Source organism: Dendropsophus ebraccatus, chromosome 9 (assembly GCF_027789765.1).
Source record: "Dendropsophus ebraccatus isolate aDenEbr1 chromosome 9, aDenEbr1.pat, whole genome shotgun sequence".
Taxonomy (NCBI): Eukaryota; Metazoa; Chordata; class Amphibia; order Anura; family Hylidae; genus Dendropsophus; species Dendropsophus ebraccatus.
In genome coordinates this window covers 73,061,205-73,084,374 of record NC_091462.1, presented here as the reverse complement: position 1 = coordinate 73,084,374, position 23,170 = coordinate 73,061,205, and the positions used below count along the sequence as shown (strand labels likewise).

Genomic DNA, 23,170 nt, shown 5'->3' with positions numbered 1-23,170 from the left:
ATTCAAGGTGTGAACACAACCTTTCTGTGTTTTCAATCTTCTTCTGGTTTTGGTTTCAAAATACTGTGTGAGAACATAGCCTTAGAAGAAATTTGGACTTTGCTACTTTCGTTATCCAGAGAATCACATTAAAATCATGGGATGATGCACAAAATTTTTAAGTCAAATCATGAGATTTTTATTGGAAATCAAGTAAGGAGGTTCTGTTTTTATTTCTGGCTTACAGTACACTGCACAGCACAGTGTGTATGGAGAAAGACCTACATTTAATTTTTTCGGATAGCTTTATAAAATGACAATTAAAAAAAAATGAATTATAAATATTACTTAATGTTGGTGCATACAACTCAAAGGCAGGCACCATTTACTCAAGGTAGAAAGTTTCAGGGTATATTGTAATAATGAAGCCACACTAAATCTGAATCTTGTGGACTGCAGCTGACGCCCAATCTTGTGCAGTGTAGCCCAGGCCTAAAGGCCCTATGGCCGATAATCGCTTGGTGTAATTACTCCTGTTAAAAGGAGCTATTCAGCTCCAATGATCAGCTGACATGCACAATGTTGGCTGATCCTTGTCTTTCAACATGCTGAAAGAAACTAGAACAATGGGGGCAGTCTGCTGGCTGTCGCTGCGTGCCATAGGTGCGGTGGCAGCAGACCACCGCTATCTCCTATGGAATCCCTGGATGATCCAAAGATCATCCAGAGAACAGCTCCCCGCTCTTACTTGCCAGCAGCGAGCAGGGAATGAGGAGCAAGCGACCACTGATCTGACAGGTAAGCACTCCCTTGCTCCTCCAGTTCGGCCCGGTAATAGGGCCTTAAGCCTTGACTAAATAACCAATTCCCTAGAGTTTGTTACTTGTGTAGCCAAAACGTATTTAGGCCTGGACTACAATGAGACTTTTAGAGTGCTACAAGTTTGATTTTAAGTGACAGCTGTACTGCACAAGACTCCATACTGTCCAATGTACTGCTCCGGATTGCAGTTGTAGCTCAACAGTTATGTATCAGTAAGTAGTGCTGTAAGAAGTGGTAGTGTAGACCGGGCCTTATTATAGCATAGTACATTTGGTCTTCTGAAGGACACAAAATAATCTGCCAAACTATGTATTCTTAAGCTTCCTTTCCTTTTTAGCTCGTGCTGCCATTAGAGAAAAAAATATTTTTGGAGCCAGAACCCTCAGGTACACAGCACATGTAGGGACCAGTCCAGCTACCAAGACGTCTTTACTTCTTTCTCCAACAGCTCTCAAGACGATTTGTGCTACTTCTTCTGGTGTTCTTCCTTCAGCTGTTGTCTTGTCCATTACTGCCAAAAAAAAAAATACATTTTACCAAAAATCTACAAAAAAAAAAAAAAAAAGTTATGGAGGCACGTTCTCTCTCTCTCTACATACATCTCTACATACACACACACACACACACACACACACACACACACACACACACACACACACACACACACACACACACACACATTATAATAAATACACACACACACACAACCGTTCAAAAGTTTGGGGTCACCCAAACAATTTTGTGTTTTCCATGAAAAGTCACACTTATTCACCACCAAACTTTGTGAAATGAATAGATAATAGAGTCAAGACATTGACAAGGTTAGAAATAATGATTTGTATGTGAAATAACATTGTTTTTACATCAAACTTTGCTTTCGTCAAAGAATCCTCCTTTTGCAGCATTTACAGCATTGCACACCTTTGGCATTCTAGCTATTAATCTGTTGAGGTAAGCTGGAGAAATTGCACCCCACGCTTCTAGAAGCAGCTCCCACAAGTTGGATTGGTTGGATGGGCACTTCTGGCGTACCATACGGTCAAGCTGCTCCCACAACAGCTCAATGGGGTTCAGATCTGGTGACTGCGCTGGCCACTCCATTACCGATAGAATACCAGCTGCCTGCTTCTGCTGTAAATAGTTCTTGCACAATTTGGAGGTGTGTTTAGGGTCATTGTCCTGTTGTAGGATGAAATTGGCTCCAATCAAGCACTGTCCACTGGGTATGGCATAGCGTTGCAAAACTGAGTGATAGCCTTCCTTATTCAGAATCCCTTTTACCCTGTACAAATCTCCTACCAAAGCAACCCCAGACCATCACATTACCTCCACCATGCTTAACAGATGGCGTCAGGCATTCTTCCAGCATCTTTCCATTTGTTCTGCGTCTCACAAACGTTCTTCTTTGTGATCCAAACACCTTAAACTTGGATTCATTCGTCCAGAACACTTTTTTCCAGTCTTCCTCTGTCCAATGTCTGTGTTCTTTTGCCCATCTTAATCTTTTTCTTTTATTGGCCAGTCTCAGATATGGCTTTTTCTTTGCCACTCTGCCCTGAAGCCCAAAATCCCGCAGCCTCCTCTTCACTGTAGATGTTGACACTGGTGTTTTGCGGGTACTATTTAATGAAGATGCCAGTTGAGGACCTGTGAGGTGTCTGTTTCTCAAACTAGAGACTCTAATGTGCTTATCTTCTTGCTCAGTTGTGCAACGCGGCCTCCCACTTCTTTTTCTACTCTGGTTAGAGCCTGTTTGTGCTGTCCTCTGAAGGGAGTAGTGTACACCGTTGTAGGAAATCTTCAATTTCTTAGCAATTTCTCGCATGGCATAGCCTTCATTTCTAAGAACAAGAATAGACTGTCGAGTTTCAGATGAAAGTTCTCTTTTTCTGGCCATTTTGAGCGTTTAATTGACCCCACAAATGTGATGCTCCAGAAACACAATCTGCTCAAAGGAAGGTCAGTTTTGTAGCTTCTGTAACGAGCTAGACTGTTTTCAGATGTGTGAACATGATTGCACAAGGGTTTTCTAATCATCTATTAGCCTTCTGAGCCAATGAGCAAACACATTGTACCATAGAATTGTAAAGTGCTGCGGAATCTGTTGGCGCTATATAAATAAAAATTATTATTATTATTATTATTATTATTATTATTATTATTACCATTAGAACACGGGAGTGATAGTTGCTGGAAATGGGCCTCTATACACCTATGTAGATATTGCACCAAAAACAAGACATTTGCAGCTAGAATAGTCATTTACCACATTAGCAATGTATAGAGTGTATTTGTTTAAAGTTAGGACTAGTTTAAAGTTATCTTCATTGAAAAGTACAGTGCTTTTCCTTCAAAAATAAGGACATTTCAATGTGACCCCAAACTTTTGAACTGTAGTGTGTGTTTATATATATGTATATTTTATACACACATATACATATATATACATACACATACATATACACACACACAGTCACCAAAAAAAAGTATACACACCCAGAAGGAGGCAAGCTTCTATCGCAAAACTTAACATATATATAGTGTATGAGGAGATAGGCAAATGGTTACAAATTCAGAACAAAAGATTGTTTTATTCAAGGGGTAGTGCGGCGCTAAAAAAAATTATTCACAGAATAACACACATTACAAAGTTATACAACTTTGTAATGTATGTTATGTCTGTGAATCGCCCCCTTCCCGTGTCCCACCACCCCCGCCCGTGTGCCCGGAAGTGTTGGTGCATTATAAATTACCTGATCCGTGTCACGCATGTCCTCCATCTTGTGCCAAACGTCATCTTCGGACGGCCGAATCACTGCTGCCGTCCCCTCTGCAGCGTCATAACTGTGCTCAGCCGCGATTGGCTGAGCACAGTTATGCTCAGCCAATCGCGGCTGAGCAGCTGATGACGCGGGTGCCGCACTATCCCTTTAAGTAGTTATGGCACGTCTGGCAGCTATACAAGCCGAAACAAGGCGCAGCCTTCAATCAGTTAGGTCACCTATAAACCCCCGCGGAAGATCATGCCATAATCTTTGCAACTGTGCAGTTAATTCACCAGTATTCTGTGCTCTATTGGCGAGCGGTCTGGTGACCTGGCAGACCATGGGAGTATGTCATATCCTTGAAGACATTGTTGGGAGAGTCACGCAGTATGTGGAAGGGCGTTGTCTTGCTGATAAATGGCACCTTGGCGACTTTATAGCATAGGCAGTACAACCAGCATTAAGTGTCGTTCACATAACTGGGAGTCGTCATAGTGCCTTAAAAAATGACTACAGGTGATCGTGTGTCCCAACAAATTGCTCCCCACACTGTCACACCTTGTGTAATCACGGTCTGCTGGATCGGACCACTGGCCTGGCCGCCTCCACACATGTGTGTGGTGGTCACCAGAACGGAGACTGAATCCAGATTCATCGCTGAAGATCACACGCCTCCAGTCAGTCACACTCTAGCTTTTGCGGGCTTGGCAAAAATACAATCAACACTGCCTATGATGGGGGGGCGAGTGGTAGGCATCTTAATAGACATTGGCTCCTTATACTAGCATCGGCCAGTGATCTCCTAATGGCTTTCCATGGTACCACTGGATGCCTGGAACGTAGTATATGGCGTCAAATTGTTGCTAGTGACGTTGTTGGTTTTGACGTGGCCACTCTTATGACTGCACAATCCTCACACTCATTTGTGTTCCTGGGACATTGTGACCCTCCTTGATGGTAGACCCTCCCTTCCGTGATCCATTGTTGTCAACACTGAGCAACTACCATATCGCTCCCACTGAGGTGTCGGACGATACGCCTGTTCCACCAACCTGCTTCTCTGAGGCCTCTCAAAGTCCAACAACTGTTCGTACTTCCACTGGTTACGTCTCAGAGGCATCTTTAGTCACAACACCGTCCATTAAAGTTAATAGATTTGTTTGAATAGCCCTACTGCGCAAGCACTTACGCATTTAAACTCTCCCAGCTGCGCATCTCATATGCCTTTGTCTCACTGGCGTCAAAATTTTAATCATTTGCATAACTCTTACCAGGTTACATTCATGCAGAGCTTCGTGATTGTGACTTAATTTCTTCTGGGTGTATATATTTTTTTTGTGTTTCAACATTGTTAAGGGAATGGGGAGTCACACATATGTCACCGTTCCATAGACAAAATATAAAGCACAAACATTCACAAGCCTCTCCATTCAAAAGGAGTTGGGTCTCTGATCTTGAGATTACAGGGAGATCCCAGCAGTTAGACCCCTGCAATCCGGCACCTATTCTCTACACTGTGAATAAGGCGTTAAGGTGTTTCTAAAGCCCTTTAAAGAATTGCAATATGTCATACTTGGTTCTTACAATACACTCATTAAGTTAGAGACAGTTATTTTAGTCATTGCTACACTGGTTAGTTACATTTCTTTTTCCGTGTTTAAAAATCAGCCAAAATAAAAGCCTAACGGAAGTTGATGGATGTAACCTGCAGTATTGCTTTACATAATAGGGAACAGTATTTGGAGAAAAATTTGCTTCATTTGGACTCCCTCTAAAATCACGAGTGACTTACCAAGAGCGGAGGACACAAAGACGAACTACCAAGAAAATTGATCTGTTATAAAGAGATGTCTACCTCCATATTTGGATCCATCGTCAGTCACAGCATTAAGTGATAGGTTGGTTTGAATATATCCAGGACTTATAACAGTTACAGCAATGTTGTGTGGCACCATTTCAGCTCTCAGACAGTCAAAAAAAGCTTGTGTAGCATGTTTAGACGCTGAATCTGTATAAGAAAAAAAAAAAGCAATGAGCTTATTCTTCACCCAGAGACTTCAAGGGTACCTATTTTGCCAGCTTGCTGTCAGTTCGGGCAAGGACAGGAGACAGATTTCTTCCGGCTTGGCATTTGCCTGCATTGTAAGTGTATGCAGCCAAAGGCCTGAATGGACAGTCCGTCAGCAGGATTTTTGCCACCCGCTCCAAACGATAGGTAGCCTTTAACTCTAGTTCCTGAAGAGGACTTTGGCCAACTCTACAGAAGTTTTGCTGGCTTGGTTTATGTTCCCACTTCAGGAACATAGCAGGGAAAAGTGGTAGTCTTACAATAAAGATGCCCACTAATAATGATAATTATTAGCAGACATCTATATTACGAGACAGCCACTCTGTATCTCTGTTCAAAGGACACTGAACTTCTGACTGGCTGTCTAGCGTGACACAGTTAAAAAAAATAATAAAAAAAAATAAAGTGAAATCTATAGTAAAATTAATCAAAGTTATTTTGAGAAATAAAAATCAAAGACTAATCAAAAACTATTTTATACATAGTATAAGTATTAATCGCCCCACCCTCACCCCTCGAACAAGGAAGTGAACAAGACCCGAATCCAAATGGTTTACAACAGTAATGATCAAATGTAGTACTCATGGTTTCATATTTTATTATGAAGGAACATATGCATTTTGTTTGGTCACACATAAGCATACAGATTTTATCCTATGTACTTACATGCAGATCTGAAAGGGATACTAATTTTTCCTTGAACACTGCTGATTGCTACAATGTGTCCTTTTTTATTCTTGATCATTGAAGGCAGAAGAGCTTAGGTAAAATAAAATAATACAAAGACAAAATAAAAACCATTTACAACTTAAAGGGAACCAATCATCATAAAATCACCCCTACAGCTATTAATACATTTCTATATGGCACCTACCACTGTCTGAAGGCATATAAGTAAATGCTGAGTGTTGAGACCTCAAATTATCGGGAAAATGAACTGGGAGTCTGTGAGCACTCAGCACGTTCACTCTCAACTCTGTGTTACTTGACCTGGGCTCCCAATGCAAGTCTATGAAGTGATGTACGTCTTCGGGTCCATTTACACAGAAAGATTATCTGAGAGATTATCTGCCAAAGATTTGAAGCCAAAGCCAGGAATGGAATTGAAAAGAGGAGACATTTCAAGCTTTCCTTTCTGACCTGATCTCTGTTTATAGTCTGTTTCTGTCTTTGGCTTAAAATCTTTGTCAGATAATCTGTCAGATAATCTTTCTGTGTAAATGGACCCTAATGCTAAGTTTACACGAGGTGATTATTGGCCCGATCGTACGATTAACAATTTCGAAGTAACGATTTTTTTTTATAACTATCAGCATTTAGATGGAACGATATATCGTACAGAAAATTTGTTTTGCGATCGTTTAATCCTATCTCACACATAGGTAAAATCAGTGAACGACTGTTTACACGGAACGACCGGCGATTTTTTTGCGATCGACGAACGACGATTTATGAACATGTTAAAAGATCAAAATGAACGATTTTTCGATCGTTCGCCGCGTTTACACGTACGATTATCGTTCCAATTCGATCGTTATCGCAAAAATTCGCCCGATAATCGCTCTGTGTAAACGTAGCATTAGACACAGAGTGGGGAGAGGAGTGTGCGGCAGCATGGTAATCTCACTGCTGGTTCTAGAGATAAGTCAAGGTCTCAAAACTCAGACCCAGACCGATCCAAACTTTTCATTTCTCTGTAATACTTTTTTGCATCTGTTTTTTTGTTAACAAATACATTTATGTGCATCCGTTTTGATCCGTTTATCCATTGTCCTCCATTATAAAAAAAAGGATCAAAATGCAAATTTTTATGTACATAAAAAAGGGATGCATTTTGATTTTTTTTTATAATAGAAGTCAATGGAAAAATGAATGCACACAAATGTATCCTTTTTCCCCTTTAGTGTTTTCATCGGTTATAAAAGTATTAAAAAAAACTTATAATCCCCCCAAATAAAAGTTTAAGACCCCCTTGCCCATTATGAAAATAAAAATATAAATAAACATATTACATATCGTAGCGTGCAGAATTGTCAGATCTATTAAAATATAACATTATTGTTCCAGCATGATGAACAGCGTAAACGGAAAGAAAAAAAAAAAAACGCACCAGGATTGCTGATTTTATTAAATTATATAATTACTAAAAATTTTTTAAAAAGCCATTAAAATTTTTCTGTTACACTAATATGATATTAATAAAAACTAGAGATCATGGTGCAAAAAATGATACCCCAACCAGCCCTGTAGGTGGAAAAATAAAAGTGCTATGGCTCTTAGAAGGCAGGGAGGAACATTGCATTAATTTGACCTGGACTTTTGTGCATCAAAGGGCTCTGTCTTAAAGGGGTTAATGACAGGTACTCTTAATAAAGAAATATGTTCAAAACAAGTACCATAGATTGGAAGAATAAGAAAAGTAGTACTGATCATACTGATCATGGCTAATGCTACCGTCTGGTAGTATCTACATTTAAAAGAGAGTATACAAATCAATTGGGGAAACAAACAGATCTCTATTAATAAACACTGACATGCCAAGTAAACAATATTAAAGGGGTTATCCAGCGCTACAAAAAACATGGCCACTTTTCCCCCTACTGTTGTCTCCAGTTCAGGTGCGGTTTGCAATTAAGCTCCTTTACTTCAATGGAACGGAGTTTCAAAACCCCACCCAAACTAGAGACAACAGTAGGGGGAAAGTGGCCATGTTTTTGTAGCGCTGGATAACCCCTTTAACTAGGGTAACAGAATCAAATTGATTTACTCACCTTTAGTCAATGCGACTGGTCCAAAATAGTTTGTGTCCATGATCATTCTGTCCACACTAACCTTGGTGTTAAGAACAGTGCCACGATAACTGATCCCTGCATTGTTAATCAGAATGTCCACCTTTCCCACAAGGTGAAGAATTTCTTTAGCTGCACTTGTTACAGCCTCCACGTCTGAGAGGTCAAATATTACCATATGTGGCTTATGGAACTGCAGAACAAAGCAGAATATTTACAGCTGTTAGATGGGCTGCACACGGACTGATTGTTTGCCATAACTGAGACTATCAGATTTTCTTATTTCTAAAACTGAGTTGCTACATTGATCAAGGAGAAGCTAGGTATGACATGGTAAGAACAAGAAGCTTTTTATAGTAATGCAAAGCATTCTATTCTAGGGGATAATGCCTTCAGAGACTCTCACTGGACGCTGAGAAACGGTCTACATACATAAATGGGAAGTGTTCATGGCCATTACCCCAGATAGAATATCAGACACATCCATACTTGCTAACTTTTTAGAAGGGACATAAAGAATAATTCTACGAGGGAAACAAAGTGGTGCATGAAATACATTTTTCTTTATGTTCTACCAATTTATATAGGACACCACCCCAACCTATGGCTTTTAGATCACAAATAGGACACGTGATCCTTTTAGCACACGCCACAATAAATACAAACCACATAGCAGAACCTTAGCTAAATTGTTGGCTGTCAGGATATGCTGGGAGTTTTCCATACATAATAAAGATATAGGGGGAGATTTATCAAACATGGTGTAAAGTGAAACTGTCTCAGTTGTCCCTAGCATCCAATCAGATTCCACTTTTCATTTTTCCAAAGAGTCTGTGAGGAATGGAAGGTTGAATCTGATTGGTTGCTAGGGGCAACTGAGCCAGTTTCACTTTACATCATGTTTGATAAATCTCCCCCATAGATTCCACACAAGTCCCCCCTCCTTTATAAAGACTCAGGGCCAGACCCACTAAGAAACACAGATCGCCTAAATAGAGATGCAAGACTAGATACCCTAAAATACAGACCCTTGACCCAACACCACACCAGAGCCTCATATTAACACAGTTCACATTAACTCATACAGCTTATCAACACCTATCAATACTTAGGTTGTTGGGAACCCCCACCACACAACATGAGAATGGGGGTTTCTTGTTCCTTTAGTGCATGGAGTGGCAGCGCACAGATTTGATTACTGCTCCATTCACAAGCGACCCCTGTCCCTGTCATTGGAGGGTGTCCCATCAGTCAGACCCCACCAGCCCGATACTTATCTAGCGGATACATTTTAATTTTGCAATAACTTCTTTAATAAATCTTGTTCATCAGAACTGTCCCTTAAAGGGGAACTCCAGATAAGAAAAACTTGTTTTCTATTAACAGTACATATATAGATGTGCCTATACAATGTGTTAACAAAACACAACAATCACTGAACTCAGGGAGAACAGCGAAAAACTCCAATGGAGAACTCATTTACGAGTCTCCATTGATTGTTCCATATAAAATTTAAATATGCAAAAAAGGGGTCCGTGGAGCCTCAGCCACGAGTCTCAAAACACGGGAATAGCCAGATATCCCTCTCTCCAGAGAAGGAAGCCCATTGCCAAGGGGTGCCTCCTAGTGGGGAAAGCACCAAACCACCCTGATACGTAGTCCCTCAGGTCCTCACTCTGTTGCGAGCTTTGGGACCTAAATAGGGAAACACCAGGGTGGCCCCTGTAAGTCAAAGTCTAACTCTGTGGCGAGTATAACGACATAAGACAAGGGTTACCAAGGCTAGGCATCCATCCACAGACTGCAGTTTCGGGGTATTTGTCCCTCGTCAGTGTGGAGCAGGATTCTGGCTACTGGGGCAATGATAAATAGACCAACAAAACACAACAATCACTGAACTCAGGGAGAACAGCGAAAAACTCCAATGGAGTACTCATTTACGAGTCTCCATTATACAATGTATTACCATACCTGAAAAACAAAATCTTCCATGCCTGTGTCTCACATTGTGTGTGTTTGCTGAGCACAGGCTGATAATGCAGTCAGGGGGCAGGGTGGGATGTCACAGGAGGCTTGGCTGGATCACCTAATCCCCTGAGTGATCCACCATCTCTGAATGGCCAGAAGCAGGTGCAGCACAATTTTTTCTGATTGTGATGGGTGGGGGACTGATGATCAGCCGAGGGAAAGCATTGAATTCTGGGAACTGCTCAACCAGAAAGGACAAAAACACAATACAGAACCCCCCCCCCCAAAAAAAAAAAAACAAAAAAAAACTAATGGATTTTTGGTAGTTTCAAAACTGGGATAGACAGGTAAGTAATGCTTTATGCTTCTGAAGAACCTCTACCTTGAGTTCCCCTTTAAAGTGAGCCACTAGTTATGCTACCCTCATAGAGCAACACAGTAACAGACACACTGTTATCACTGGTGTATCACTTATGGAGAAGTATCAAGCAGTTTAAAAAAAAAACAATACACACTTGTCAGAAAAATGAGAGAGTGCCGTTGAGAATCAGTAAATGCAAAAGAACATCTGGTTATTTGCTCTGCCACACAAACCTGAATGGATCCTTTCCGTATGCGACAGAGTTCATTTATCAGATCCTTCAGCCCTTCTTCACTGCGCCCACAAAGCACAAGTTGCGCCCCAGCTTTATAAAATACTTTTGCGCATTCTGAAAAATAACAGGAAATGTGTTCGATTAAGAAAAAGAAATAATGATGTTTAACGGGCCTCCTAGTTTGATGTATCATTTGAGGACGCCCTTGAATATATGAGCCAATGTACTCAAAACTAGAGATGAGCGAACCGGATTCGGGTTTGAGTCGATCCGAACATTCGGCATTTGATTAGCTGGGGCTGCTGAACTTGGATAAAGCTCTAAGGTTGTCTGGAAAACGTGGATGCAGCCAATGACTATATCCATGTTTTCCACATAGTCTTAGGGCTTTATCCAAGTTCAGCAGCCACCGCTAATCAAATGCCGAAAGTTCGGGTTCGGATCGACTCAAGCATGCTCGAGGTTCACTCATCTCTACTCAAAACCCATTTAACAACTAGGATTGCATTGTTGCATTATAGAGGTCCGTTGGTCAGTGTTATCCAAAATAAATAATAATATCAAGCATTGTGCTGCTTCTGTGTCCATCCGGTTCCTGGTCTGAGACAGGACTAGAGACCTGATGTGTCAGGCTAGCTTACCTATTAACCCATAGCTGCACCAGGACGTTATTGAACGTCCTCGTGCCGCTATGGGAGTTCAGAGGGGGGTCGCGCGACGACCCCCCTCTGAACTGCCGCGATCCCGGGTGCCGCATGTAGCCCGGGCTGCGGCACGATTGCGGGGGGGCGATCCCTGCATCCATACCGGGCCGGGGTCTGCTCCATAATGGCGCTGATCCCGGCTCGGCATTCTATTACTTTTGGCTGCAGCAGCCAAAAGTAATAGAACACCGATCTCATGGATTCATGCAGTATAACTATACTGCATGGATCTCTATGAGAGATCAGAGTACATATACTAGAAGTCCCCCAGGGGGGCTTCTAGTATATGTGTAAAGTAAAAGAAAAATGTATTTTTAATAACACAAAATCCCCTCCCCTAATAAAAGTCTGAATCACCCCCCTTTCCCCATTTTATAAATAAAAATAAATAAATAAATTAATAAACAAACATGTTTGCTATCGCCGCGTGCGTAATCGCCCGAACTATTAATTAATCACATTCCTGATCTCACACGGTAAACGGCGTCAGCGCAAAAAAATCCCAAAGTGCAAAATTGCGCATTTTTGGTCGCATCAAATCCAGAATAATTGTAATAAAAAGCGATCAAAAAGTCATATATGCGCAATCAAGGTACCGATAGAAAGATCACATCATGGCGCAAAAAATGACACCTGACACAGACCCATAGACCAAAGGATAAAAGCGCTATAAGCCTGGGAATGGAGCGATTTTAAGGAACATATATTTTCTTTAAAAGGTTTTAATTTTTTACAAGCCATCAAATCAAATAAAAGTTATACATGTTACATATCGTTGTAATCGTAACAACTTAAGGAACATATATAACGAGTCAGTTTTACCCCAGGGCGAACATAGTAAAAACAACCCCCCCCCCCCCCCAAATTAAAAAAAAAACATTTTTTTTTTCAATTTCACCACACATATAATTTTTTTCTGGTTTCCCGGCACATTTTAGGCAAAAATTACATCTGCCATAGCAAAGTACAATTAGTTGCGCAAAAAATAAGGGCTCATTTGGGTCTCTAGGTGGAAAAATGCAGGCGCTATGGCCTTATATACACGAGGAGGGAAAAACGAAAATGCAAAAATGAAAACTGTCTGTGTCCCCTAAGGGTTAAACGGTGTCCCGCGTCTGCCGCTGAGTGGCTGACACGTCATATCTCTAGTCCCATCTCAGGAAGCGGGCGGACACCAAGGCAGCAGGATGCAGAAGCCAGGAAGGTAAGTGGATGTTAAAAGGGTTCCCAGCCAGAGTACCCCTCTAACCTTCTGAGGGCCAGAAAGTAACCCCTTCCCCCAACCCTTCTTTTGCTAACTTTTTTTATAAAATGGTAAATGGGTGTGGGAGTGTGGGACTAAAAAACATTTACCAAATATGTCTTGTTTTTTCTCTGCTTTACAGGATTAGTAGTGGAATCTGTCTGATAAACAGCATCCATTACTAAGCGGGGGCTGTGTTAGCCAGTATAAAATGGCTAACACTAACTCCCCATTATTACCCCAGTACACACCACACCATGAGTACTGGAAAGAGGCGGGGGGGGGGGGGGGGGGGGCAAAATAAAGGGCCCTTTCCCACCCTGGTACTACTAAGCTGCTGCTGTTTGGTTTTTTAACCTGGCTGGTTATGTAAATGGGGGGAACCAGCCAGGTTAAAAAAAACAAAAAAACAAAAACAAAACAGCAGCAGCCTAGTAGCAGCAGCACTGCATCCACACTTTACTTCCTTGGGGCCTGACTGATCGCACTCTGCACCCATATCAGCAAGAAAGAGGTTAAGTAGCCCCCTTCCTTGCTAGGCTGGGTGCAATGCAAGATAGAGGCACGTGGGAGAGAAGGCAACTCCCCTTCCTTAACCCCTACCTCCTTGGGCTGGGCTGCAAGCTGTAAGTAAGGACATAAGTGCTGCATACTCAAAAGATCGCCACCACACTGATTCCAGGGGTGTCAGTCATTCTGAGAGCCTCCGCTCCATTCCTGATTTATAGCCTTCTATATATGTTATTGTATATTAGCATATACAGAAGGCCATATCAGTGTGGTGGCACGGATCTGTGAGTATGCAGCACTTATTTCTTTACTTGCAGCCCGGCCCAAGGAGGCAGGGGTTAAAGGACACCTGTCACCCCCCGTGCCGGGGTGACAGGCTCCGGACCCCTTGTTAGATCCCCCTATACTCACGTGATCCCGCCAGGTCCCGCTTCCTGAGCCGGTCGGGTCACGGAGATTTCAGCGCCCGAAGCCTGGCGCGCGCACTGACAGCAGAGTCAGACGCCCATAGAGAATGAATGGGGAGTCCGATGCTCCGTCATTCTCTATGGGCATCGGACTCATCTGTCAGTGCGTGCGCCGGGCTTCGGGCGCTGAAATCTCCGTGACCCGACCGGCTCAGGAAGCGGGACTCGGCGGGATCACGTGAGTATAGGGGGATCTAACAGGGGGTCGGGAGCCTGTCACCACCGGCTTTCGGCTCCTTTTCTGAGCTGGCAAAAGCAGCTCCCCCTGACGCCAATGTCTTCAGGGCCCCTCATGTAGTGATAAAACCGATGTAGGTTCTGTCATTACAGTGAGGACCCCAAAGATGTCAGTGGTGGGGAGAGCTGCTTTTGACAGATCAGAAAAGGAGAAAAGGGCGAATCCGCTGGCAGGCGGAACTGTGAATGAATGTCTCTGCAGCCTAATGTGTATGCTGCACGGACATTATTAACAGTGGGAGATACAGAGTAACCCCTTGCCTCTAAAGCCTGTTTTGGCCATAATGACCAAGCTAATTTTTCAAAATCTGACCTGTCTCACTTTATGCTCTTATAGCTCAGTGATGCTTTAACGTATGCTAGCGATTCGGAGATTGTTTTTTCGTCACATATGGCACTTTATGTTAGTGGCAAAATTTGGTCACTACTTTGTGTGTTTTTTGTGAAAATCATCAAAATATCATGAAAAATTTTAAAAATTTGCATTTTATGAACTTTGAAATCCTCTGATTCTTAAAAAAGGAAGTTATAGCACATAAATTAGTTACTAAGTCACATTACCAATATGTCTTATTTATTCTGGCATAATTTGGTAAACATATTTTCCTTTTTTAGGGTGTTATGGGGCATAGAAATTTATCTGCAAATTATCAAATTTTCATGAAATTTCCAAAACTGATTTTTTTTAGGGACCAGTTCTTTTATTAAGTTGATTTAGGAGGCTTGTATACTGGGAACCCCCATAAGTGTCCCCATTTTGGAAACTAGACACCTTGAAGAATTAATCTAGGGGTATAATGAGCATTTTAACCCTACGGGGGCTGGAGGAAAGTGTTCACCATTAGGCCGTAAAAAAAATGGAAAATTTTAATTTTCCAATAATATATACGTTTAGATTAAAGTTTCTTATTTTCAAAAGGAACATGAGAAAAAAAGCACCCCAAAATTACTAACACAGGTTCTCCTGAGTACAATGGTACCCCATAAGTGGGCGTAAACCACTGTATGGGCACACAGCGGGGCTCAGAAGGGAAGGAGCGCCAATTAGCTTTTTTTTTTTTTTTTCTCCAAAATGTTTATTGGGCTTTCCAACAAAAAAGTGAAAATTTACATATATGAACAGAGCATGGCGTTTACAAGTGTCTACAGCGGAAAGAGAGCATAGCAAGAATAAATACAACATTCGAACCTAGTGAACGCTGAGAGTGAATAATGCATATTAAGTAACAAGTGTAAGAACCAAAAATTAAGAGCCGAGCAAAGAACTCATGGATGGTATCCTTCAGACCTCCCTCAAGATTTACTATTAAAAAACTGCGTCCACATGTACATTCAGTTGTCTACAGAGATTATGAGATTTGCAAGGCACCTAGGGTGCCTCTTATCGCCTCAGTACAATACCACTTGGTCAACTGGAATGGGCGTACAATGTCACATATTTCCTGAGGGGCATAATGAGTGAGAATAAATGATTTCCACTTTTGGAAAAAGCGGTTCGTGCCAGAGTCCTTGTGCCGCTCCGTGTCAAGTTTGTCCACTCCTAAGAACAGCTTCATTTGTGTAACAACCATCTCCACATCTGGTACATTGGGGAGCAACCAGTTGGTAAATAGACATCTCAATGCGACTAGTAGCGTGATATGAACCAACTGGGGCACGGTCTTGGGTCTGTCTGTTCCTTCTGGGGGCCTCAACTGATGGAATAGCAATTCCGTGGGGCGAAGAGACAACTGGATTTTATAGCGATCACTGATGTACGATATAATGGTAGTCCAATAAGAGACTGTAAATTCACATGTCCACCAATTAGCTTTTTTAATGCAGATTTTGCTGAAGAAGTTTCTGAGCGCCAGGTGCGTTTGCAGAGCCCCTGTAGTGTCAGCAGAGAGAAAACCCCCCATAAGTCACCCCATTTTCAAAAGTACACTCCTCAAAGAATACATTTTTTTTTTTCAAACAAGTTTTTATTGTTTTTCAGAGAGAAAATCTCAATGTACACAAAACACTAAGGCATATGGTAATGAGCTGCCACGCAGCATCCAAAAATGTCAACAGGACCACATAGTGTACAGCCACATATCAATAACAGTTAAAATAACCCCGCCCCCCCCCCCCCCCCCATTTTGCTCGCGGTGTGGAAATCCCTCAGTCACATCAAGACAGAAGCAACTCCATGCTCTTAGGAAGCGGGTTGTATGCGCATTGGCCTAAAGTATCAGCCAGATCAGCCCTCATATACCAGGCTGTGTTACGAAACGCCCAAAATACTCTCTTGATCTCTACTGGATCCAGGAACGCCACTATGAACTTCTTCCATTTTTTTTGAAAAAGGTCTTCGCCCTCGTTTCCCTAGAAGGTTCAGCATCCAGCTGATCCATAGTTAGATACGTTTTAACTTTGCTTATCACCTGCTCAATGGTAGGCATCTGCTCTGTCAACCAACGCTGCAAAAGGCAGCGTTTAGCTACTAGTAAAATGGTATGTATTAGATGGGTGATACATGTGTCATCCGGGGGAATATGGAGGACCATGAGGCGAGGATCCACAGGGATACAGATGTGCTATTTTCTCTTGATCAGAGACACCAAGCGCTGCCAAAAGGATTGCACCCTGGAGCAGGTGAACAAGCCATGAAATAGATCAGTCAGATTCTCCCCACAATTGGGCCAGGCAGTGATTCTCTCGGGGTGGGTCGGCGTCTTAGGGAAACTGAACCTGTAGGTAGCATGGTGGAGAATTTTAAATTGTGTCTCCCTCCATTGCTCGTTTATCACTGCCTTACGTACCGCCGCCCAACCCCTGAGAATTTGGTCACCAAGGTCCGGAAGTGGAAGTTTAGCTTCCCAATAAGAAAACAGCGAAGGGAGGAGTCCTGCAGTCAATAAATTTCTTAGAGTAAGATACAAGCATGACAGGGTGTGGATAGGGGTAGAAGTATCTACAAACACTGCTATTGGGTTAGATGAGAGCTCTCCTTTAAGATTTTTAAGACGTGAAAACCTGTTTGTAAGCTAGGAAATATGCCTGATCAATACCATACTGTGACTGCAACTCCGGAAAGGTGAGATATCTCTGATCCCCCACGTGGATGAGGTCCAGGGCAGTGTGAACGCCCCTTTCTCTCCACCCGACAAAGGCTGGATTTTGGTATCCCTGGGCAAATTCCGGATGGCGCCAAATATTCATATCTTTAATCATGAGGATAGGAAGCCCCATCAACTTCCTGCTGTGTTGCCATGCTTTTATTGTGTCCCTCATCATGAGACAACCTTTCACCTCCTTAGGGAGGTGAGTGTAACTTGTGTGTAAAAGTCCATTTAGGGTCCAGGGGGCAACCAACTGGTCCTCCAGTTCAGATTAGAGAATAAGCTGGAGCCCCTCAACCAGTCAATCCAATGCCTCAAGAGGCAAGCTAAATTATAGCACCTCACGTCAGGGAAGTTAAGACCTCCCTTGTCTTTTGGAAGGATTAACTTCCTCCTTGCAATCCTTGGCCTCTTAGCGGCCCATATGAATTTTATAAAGGAGGAGTTTAACCTATTCACATCCTGATGTTTTAAGAGGACCGGGATTGACTGCAGGGGGTAGAGAAGTTTAGCAAACCCTATCATTTTAAGCAATGAGGTGCGTGCCAGAAGTGACAGGGGTAGATTGGACCACTTCTGTAGATCAGACAGTATTTTTGTGATTATCGGGGGAATATTTAGGGAATAGAGAGCTAGCCATTTTGCCGATCTTAATCCCCAGGTACGTAATAAAGTGTGGGGCCTGTTTAACTGGTAATTGATGTTTCCCATCTCTAGGCCTATCAGTGGAGGTTGTAAGACGTAAGATTTCACTTTTATCGACGTTCACTTTAAAGCCGGATAAGGTTTCAAAGTCATGTAAATATGTAAACACCCTAACTAGGTCCCTATCCGGGTTGCCCAGGAATACCAAAAGGTCATCAGCAAATAGAATCACCTTCAGGGTGCTCTGGCCTACCCGTATCCCCTCCACATCCCGAACCGTTTGTAATTTCCTGGAGAGGGGTTCAATGGCCAGGTTAAAGAGTAGAGGGGATAACGGGCAGTCCTTTCGTGTTCCTACACAGGGGAAAATGAGGGGATAAGAAGCCCGGGGTATGGATACGTGCCTGTGGGGTAGTGCATAATCCCCTTATGTAATCGGAAAAGGGCCCAGAGAATTCCATCCTCCCCAATACTGAATGCATCCATCCCCAGCTCACGCTATCAAAAGCTTTTTCTGCGTCGATGGAAAGGAGAGCTGGGGATGGATGCAAGCCATGACTTTGCAGACATTCATGACAGCCACCCTCCTCTTAACAAAACCTACTTTGGCCGGAGAGATGAGGCGTGGCATGATGAGGGCCAGGCGGTCCGTCATGATCTTCGACAAGATTTTTAGGTCTAGATTTAGCAATGAAATAGGCCGGTAGGAATTGGGGCTCTGTGGATCTTTACAGTGGCGGATTATAATATGGGCGGTTTGGGCGGCCGCCCGGGGCCCGAGGCTCCGGGGGGCCCATGCCACGCCGCCCACATTATAATCCGCTACTGCGGGTGACTCTCTTGTGACCGCAAGCATTATTTTGCTTGCGGTCACAAGAGTCCGTCTGTCCCCCGGCTGATGCGCGGCTGCCGGGGGTGTCCCATGCTATCCCCGGCAGCGCGCGCATCAGAGAGCTCCCCGTGTGCCTGTGGCTGTGACTTCCGGGGCATGGGGAACTCTCTGATGCGCGCGCGCGGGGATAGGACGGAACTCCCCCGTCAGCCGCGCATCAGCCGGGGACAGACCGAGAGGCTCGACGGGGGAACGGACGGCAGGTGAGTACTGTTGGGTTGTTGTTTTTTTGTTGTGTGTTATATGCAAGGGGGGGGGGGCAGCAATGAGGGGGACCATCTATAAAGGTGGGGGGGAGAGGGAAGAGGGGGCCATTTATAAAGGGGGGGAGAGGGAAGAGGGGGCCAACAATGAGGGGGGACCATCTATAAAGGGGGGGGGGAGAGGGAAGAGGGGGCCATCTATAAAGGGGGGAGAGGGAAGAGGGGTCCAGCAATGAGGGGGACCATCTATAAGGGGGGAGAGGGAAGAGGGGTCCAGCAATGAGGGGGGCCATCTATAAGGGGGGGAGAGGGAAGAGGGGGACCATCTATAAGGGGGAGGAGGGGGCCAGCTGACATCCTCTGTGCTGCTGTGACCTCCCCTATAGATCAGCACCCTCCTCTCCTGACATCCTCTGTGCTGCTGGGACCGTGCGACTTCCCCTATAAGATCAGCACCCTCCTCTCCTGACATCCTCTGTGCTGCTGTGACCTCCCCTATAAGATCAGCGCCCTCCTCTCCTGACATCCTCCGTGCTGCTGTGACCCTGTGACCTCCCCTATAAGATCAGCGCCCTCCTCTCCTGACATCCTCTGTGCTGCTCGGACCTCTCCTATAGATCAGCACTCCCCTCTCCTGACATCCTCTGTGCTGCTGTGACCTCCCCTATAGATCAGCACCCTCCTCTCTTGACATCCTCTGTGCTGCTATGACCTCTCCTATAGATCAGCACTCCCCTCTCCTGACATCCTCTATGCTGCTGTGACCTCCCCTATAGATCAGCACCCTCCTCTCCTGACATCCTCTGTGCTGCTTTGACCTCTCCTATAGATCAGCACTCCCCTCTCCTGACATCCTCTGTGCTGCTGTGACCTGGGGGGGGGGAGGGGGGGCAACAGCAGGAAACCAGGTGGCAATATGTTTATTGGGGGCAGTGGAGGTGGGGTGGACAATGCTTACTGGGGGTAGCAGTAAGCGACCAAACATTATGTTTATTGGGGCCAGCAGGGAGGGGAGGCAGGCAGTGTACATTTAATCCGCCACTGGATCTTTACCCGGCTTTAATATTACCTTTATATGGGCCGTGTTGGAGGAACTAGGCACCGGACAACCTTCAAAATAGGTGGTATATAGGTTGCAAAGTGGCTGGCCCACCTCTTCTGAGAGGATCTTATAGAAGTCCCCCGAAAACCCATCGGGTCCCGGGGCTTTCAACAGTTTCAAATGTGAAATCACTGCCTTGATCTCTTCTACCGAGACTGGCGCATTCAGTAAAGCCCTGTCCTCCTCAGACAGAGTAGGGAGGCAGGCGCCGTCCAGCCAGTTAGAACCCTGCTGGTGTCCCAGCCTGTCAGGAGAGACCTGCTTACTGTACAGCTTTTCATAGAACCCCTTCAGAACCCCATTTATCTTTTGGGGGGGGTGTCTCGTAACTTGTCCCTGGTCATCCTTCAGATGGGTAATGGTCTGGGAGGAAAAGGGGCCTCTGGCAAAGCGGGCAAGAATTCTACCCGCCTTATTCCCCTGACAGAATTGTAGTGCTTCAAAATAGGACCTTTGTAATCCCTCCTTCTCAATCCAGTGTTCATATACTGACCGGGCTTGTTGCCAGTTCTTTCTAGTGGTATCTGAGGGGGTTGTTAAAAAGGCAGAATACGCCTCTCTAAGTGCTTTACTGAAAGTCAGAATTTTCTCAGTTACCTTCTTCTGCACGGTGGCTTTGTAAGCCATAATACGGCCCCTTAACACAGCCTTGGCCGTGTCCCAAAAGAGCTGTGGTTGGGAAACATGAGCATTATTAGTCAAGGCGTATTCCAACCACCACCCTTTTAGGAGGGTTTTGAACTCATCGTCCTTGGCCAGTCCTGTTGGGAACCTCAATATAAATTCGGTGCCTTTTGGCAGCTGAGTTGTGAGCGTACACAACATAGGGGCATGATCTGAAATAATCACATGCTCGATGGAGAGGGACTCTACTCTGTGTAGTAGTGGCGGAGCCAACAGGACATAATCAATTCTCGACCATGAGTCGTGAGGAGGTCGTGAGTAAAATGTATACTCCCTGGAGTCAGGGTTCAAGTGATGCCATGAGACCACTAGGGAGGTCTTACGGCACAATGAGGCAAGTGGGGTCAATCTAGGGGAGGGGGCGATGCGGCCGAGCGCGCCCCGCATACGGTCCTCAGTTAAGCAAACTACTTCATTCATGTCACTAGCCACGAGTTTGTTCGGGGTTGGGTCAGCTAAAATTCTATCAGCAAGGTCAGAGAAGAAGGAGGCATTACAACCGTTTGGCCCATACACATTACAGACCATCAAGTCTTCCGATGGAAGACGTATATGAATTGTGCATATTCTACTCTCTGTATGACAGTACACTTGTGTGATCTCCCCTCCAAATGAGCAGTTGACCAGAATCAGAACTTATGGTTCACTGCAGGAGATCCAAACACATCTTTAACCCACAGTTTCTTAAGTCTAAAGAAATCTTCTTCTCCTAGGTGGGTCTCCTGCAGTAAAACAGGATCCGGTCTAAGTTTTTAAGGTGTTTTAGGACCATTACCCTCTTATGAGGGGATCTAAGCCCCTTTATGTTCCACGATATTATACATAACATGGGTATAATTGGTACAGAGCACAAAAAAGTGACTGTAAATAGGAATTTCACCCCGCGAGCAAACCTTCCCCCCCCACCCTTCTCCCCCTAACATCCCCCCTCCTCCCCCCAACACCCCCCCTCCCAACAAAAACATCAAACCCAACGACCAGCCCCCCAGAAGGCCAACAACACCACCGGCGTCCTAGAGGCTTAGTCTGTAGACCTCACTTTTTTCCACGCAGTGCACCATCTCACCAAACTGACCACCACCTTGCTGCTTTGACCGTGGACAAGGTTTTAAATGTCAGCATCCTGTGAGTGAAAGATCCATTACCGGTAGGGCTGCAAAGTTTAAAGCAGTAGTGGGGGGAAAGAAACAGTAACTGGACGTAGTAGAATTCACATCCGCAGAACACGTGATCAAATTAGGATAAGTAGTGAGTGTACATCACCAGGCCTAGGAACAAAGCCGAGTCATCCCATAGCGTCGCTGCTTGGCACAGAAGCTCGACGTCTACGTTGTTCCAGAGGTGGAGCATACCAATCATCCTCTTGGCTGTGCGGATCACATGTAGGGTCGTCCCGTTGTTGCCTCTGCGGAGATTTACGCTGACGATTCTCGTTGGGGTGATCTCGCGACAGTCCTCCGAATATATCTGCCATCCCGCTCTTTGCTTCCTCCGGTGTCCGGTAAGTAGAGTACGAGCCATCAGCATGAAAGACGCGGAGTGTCGCTGGGTAGAGAAAAGCAAAGCGAATGCTGCGGCTGTACAGAAATGAGCAGATCGGGGCAAATAGCTTGCGCCGGCGGGTGGTCTCAGCGGAGAAGTCTCTGAAGATCAGTAGTTTAGCGTCTTGGTAATATAGTCCCTCCGAGGAGCGACGGAATTCTCGTAGGATCTCAGACTTATCAGTAAAGTCCAAATAGCAGACTATGACTTGGCGAGGGCGTACCCGGTTGCGTAGTGCTTCATGGGAGGGGTCTCCCTGTTGTCCCCGCATGTCGGGACCGAGTCGGAGGGCCCGCTCCACCTTGCATCTGCAATGTAATGTCTGCAGAATAGAACCCCCCCAAAAGTCACCCCATTTAGGAAAGTGCACCCCTCAAAGAATTCATCTTGGGGTGTGGTGAGCATTTTGACCCCACAGGTATTAGAGGAAAGTATTCAAAAGTAGAGAGTAAAAATGAAAAACTCGAATTTTTCCAATAATATGTTTGTTTAGTTTGAAATTTCTCAATTTCACGAGGAACAGGAGAAAAAATGTACCCCAAAATTTATAAAGCAGGTTCTTGTGAGTAGAACGGTACCCCATATGTGGGCATAAACCACTGTATGGGCACACAGCAGGGCTCAGAAGAAAAGGAGCGCCAATTAGCATTTTCAGTGCAGATTTTGCTGAAGTAGTTTCTGAGCGCCAGGTGCGCTTGCAGCGCCCCTGTAAAGTCTACAGAATAGAACCCCCCCAAAAGTCATTCCATTTTGGAAAGTACACCCCCTCAAAGAATTCATCTTGGGGTGTGGTGAGCATTTTGACCCCACAGGTATTAGAGGAAAGTATTCAAAAGTAGACAGTAAAAATGAAAAACTCGAATTTTTC

At 44.3% G+C, this 23,170-nt stretch overlaps 1 protein-coding gene across 2 annotated transcripts in view; it reads right to left on the bottom strand.

Moving 5' to 3' along the window:
* Positions 1-154: 154 nt before the first annotated feature.
* Positions 155-23,170, bottom strand: part of DHRS7B (dehydrogenase/reductase 7B) — a 62,830-nt gene continuing 39,814 nt past the window's right edge. For both annotated transcript variants that reach the window (XM_069983628.1, XM_069983630.1), the window contains exons 3-7: positions 10,986-11,101; positions 8,406-8,616; positions 6,301-6,393; positions 5,422-5,574; positions 155-1,312 (exon numbers count right to left, since the gene is read on the bottom strand). In XM_069983628.1, the coding sequence (XP_069839729.1) occupies positions 1,107-1,312; positions 5,422-5,574; positions 6,301-6,393; positions 8,406-8,616; positions 10,986-11,101 (779 nt within the window). In that variant the 3' untranslated portion in view covers positions 155-1,106. The remainder of the gene's footprint in view (positions 1,313-5,421; positions 5,575-6,300; positions 6,394-8,405; positions 8,617-10,985; positions 11,102-23,170) is intronic.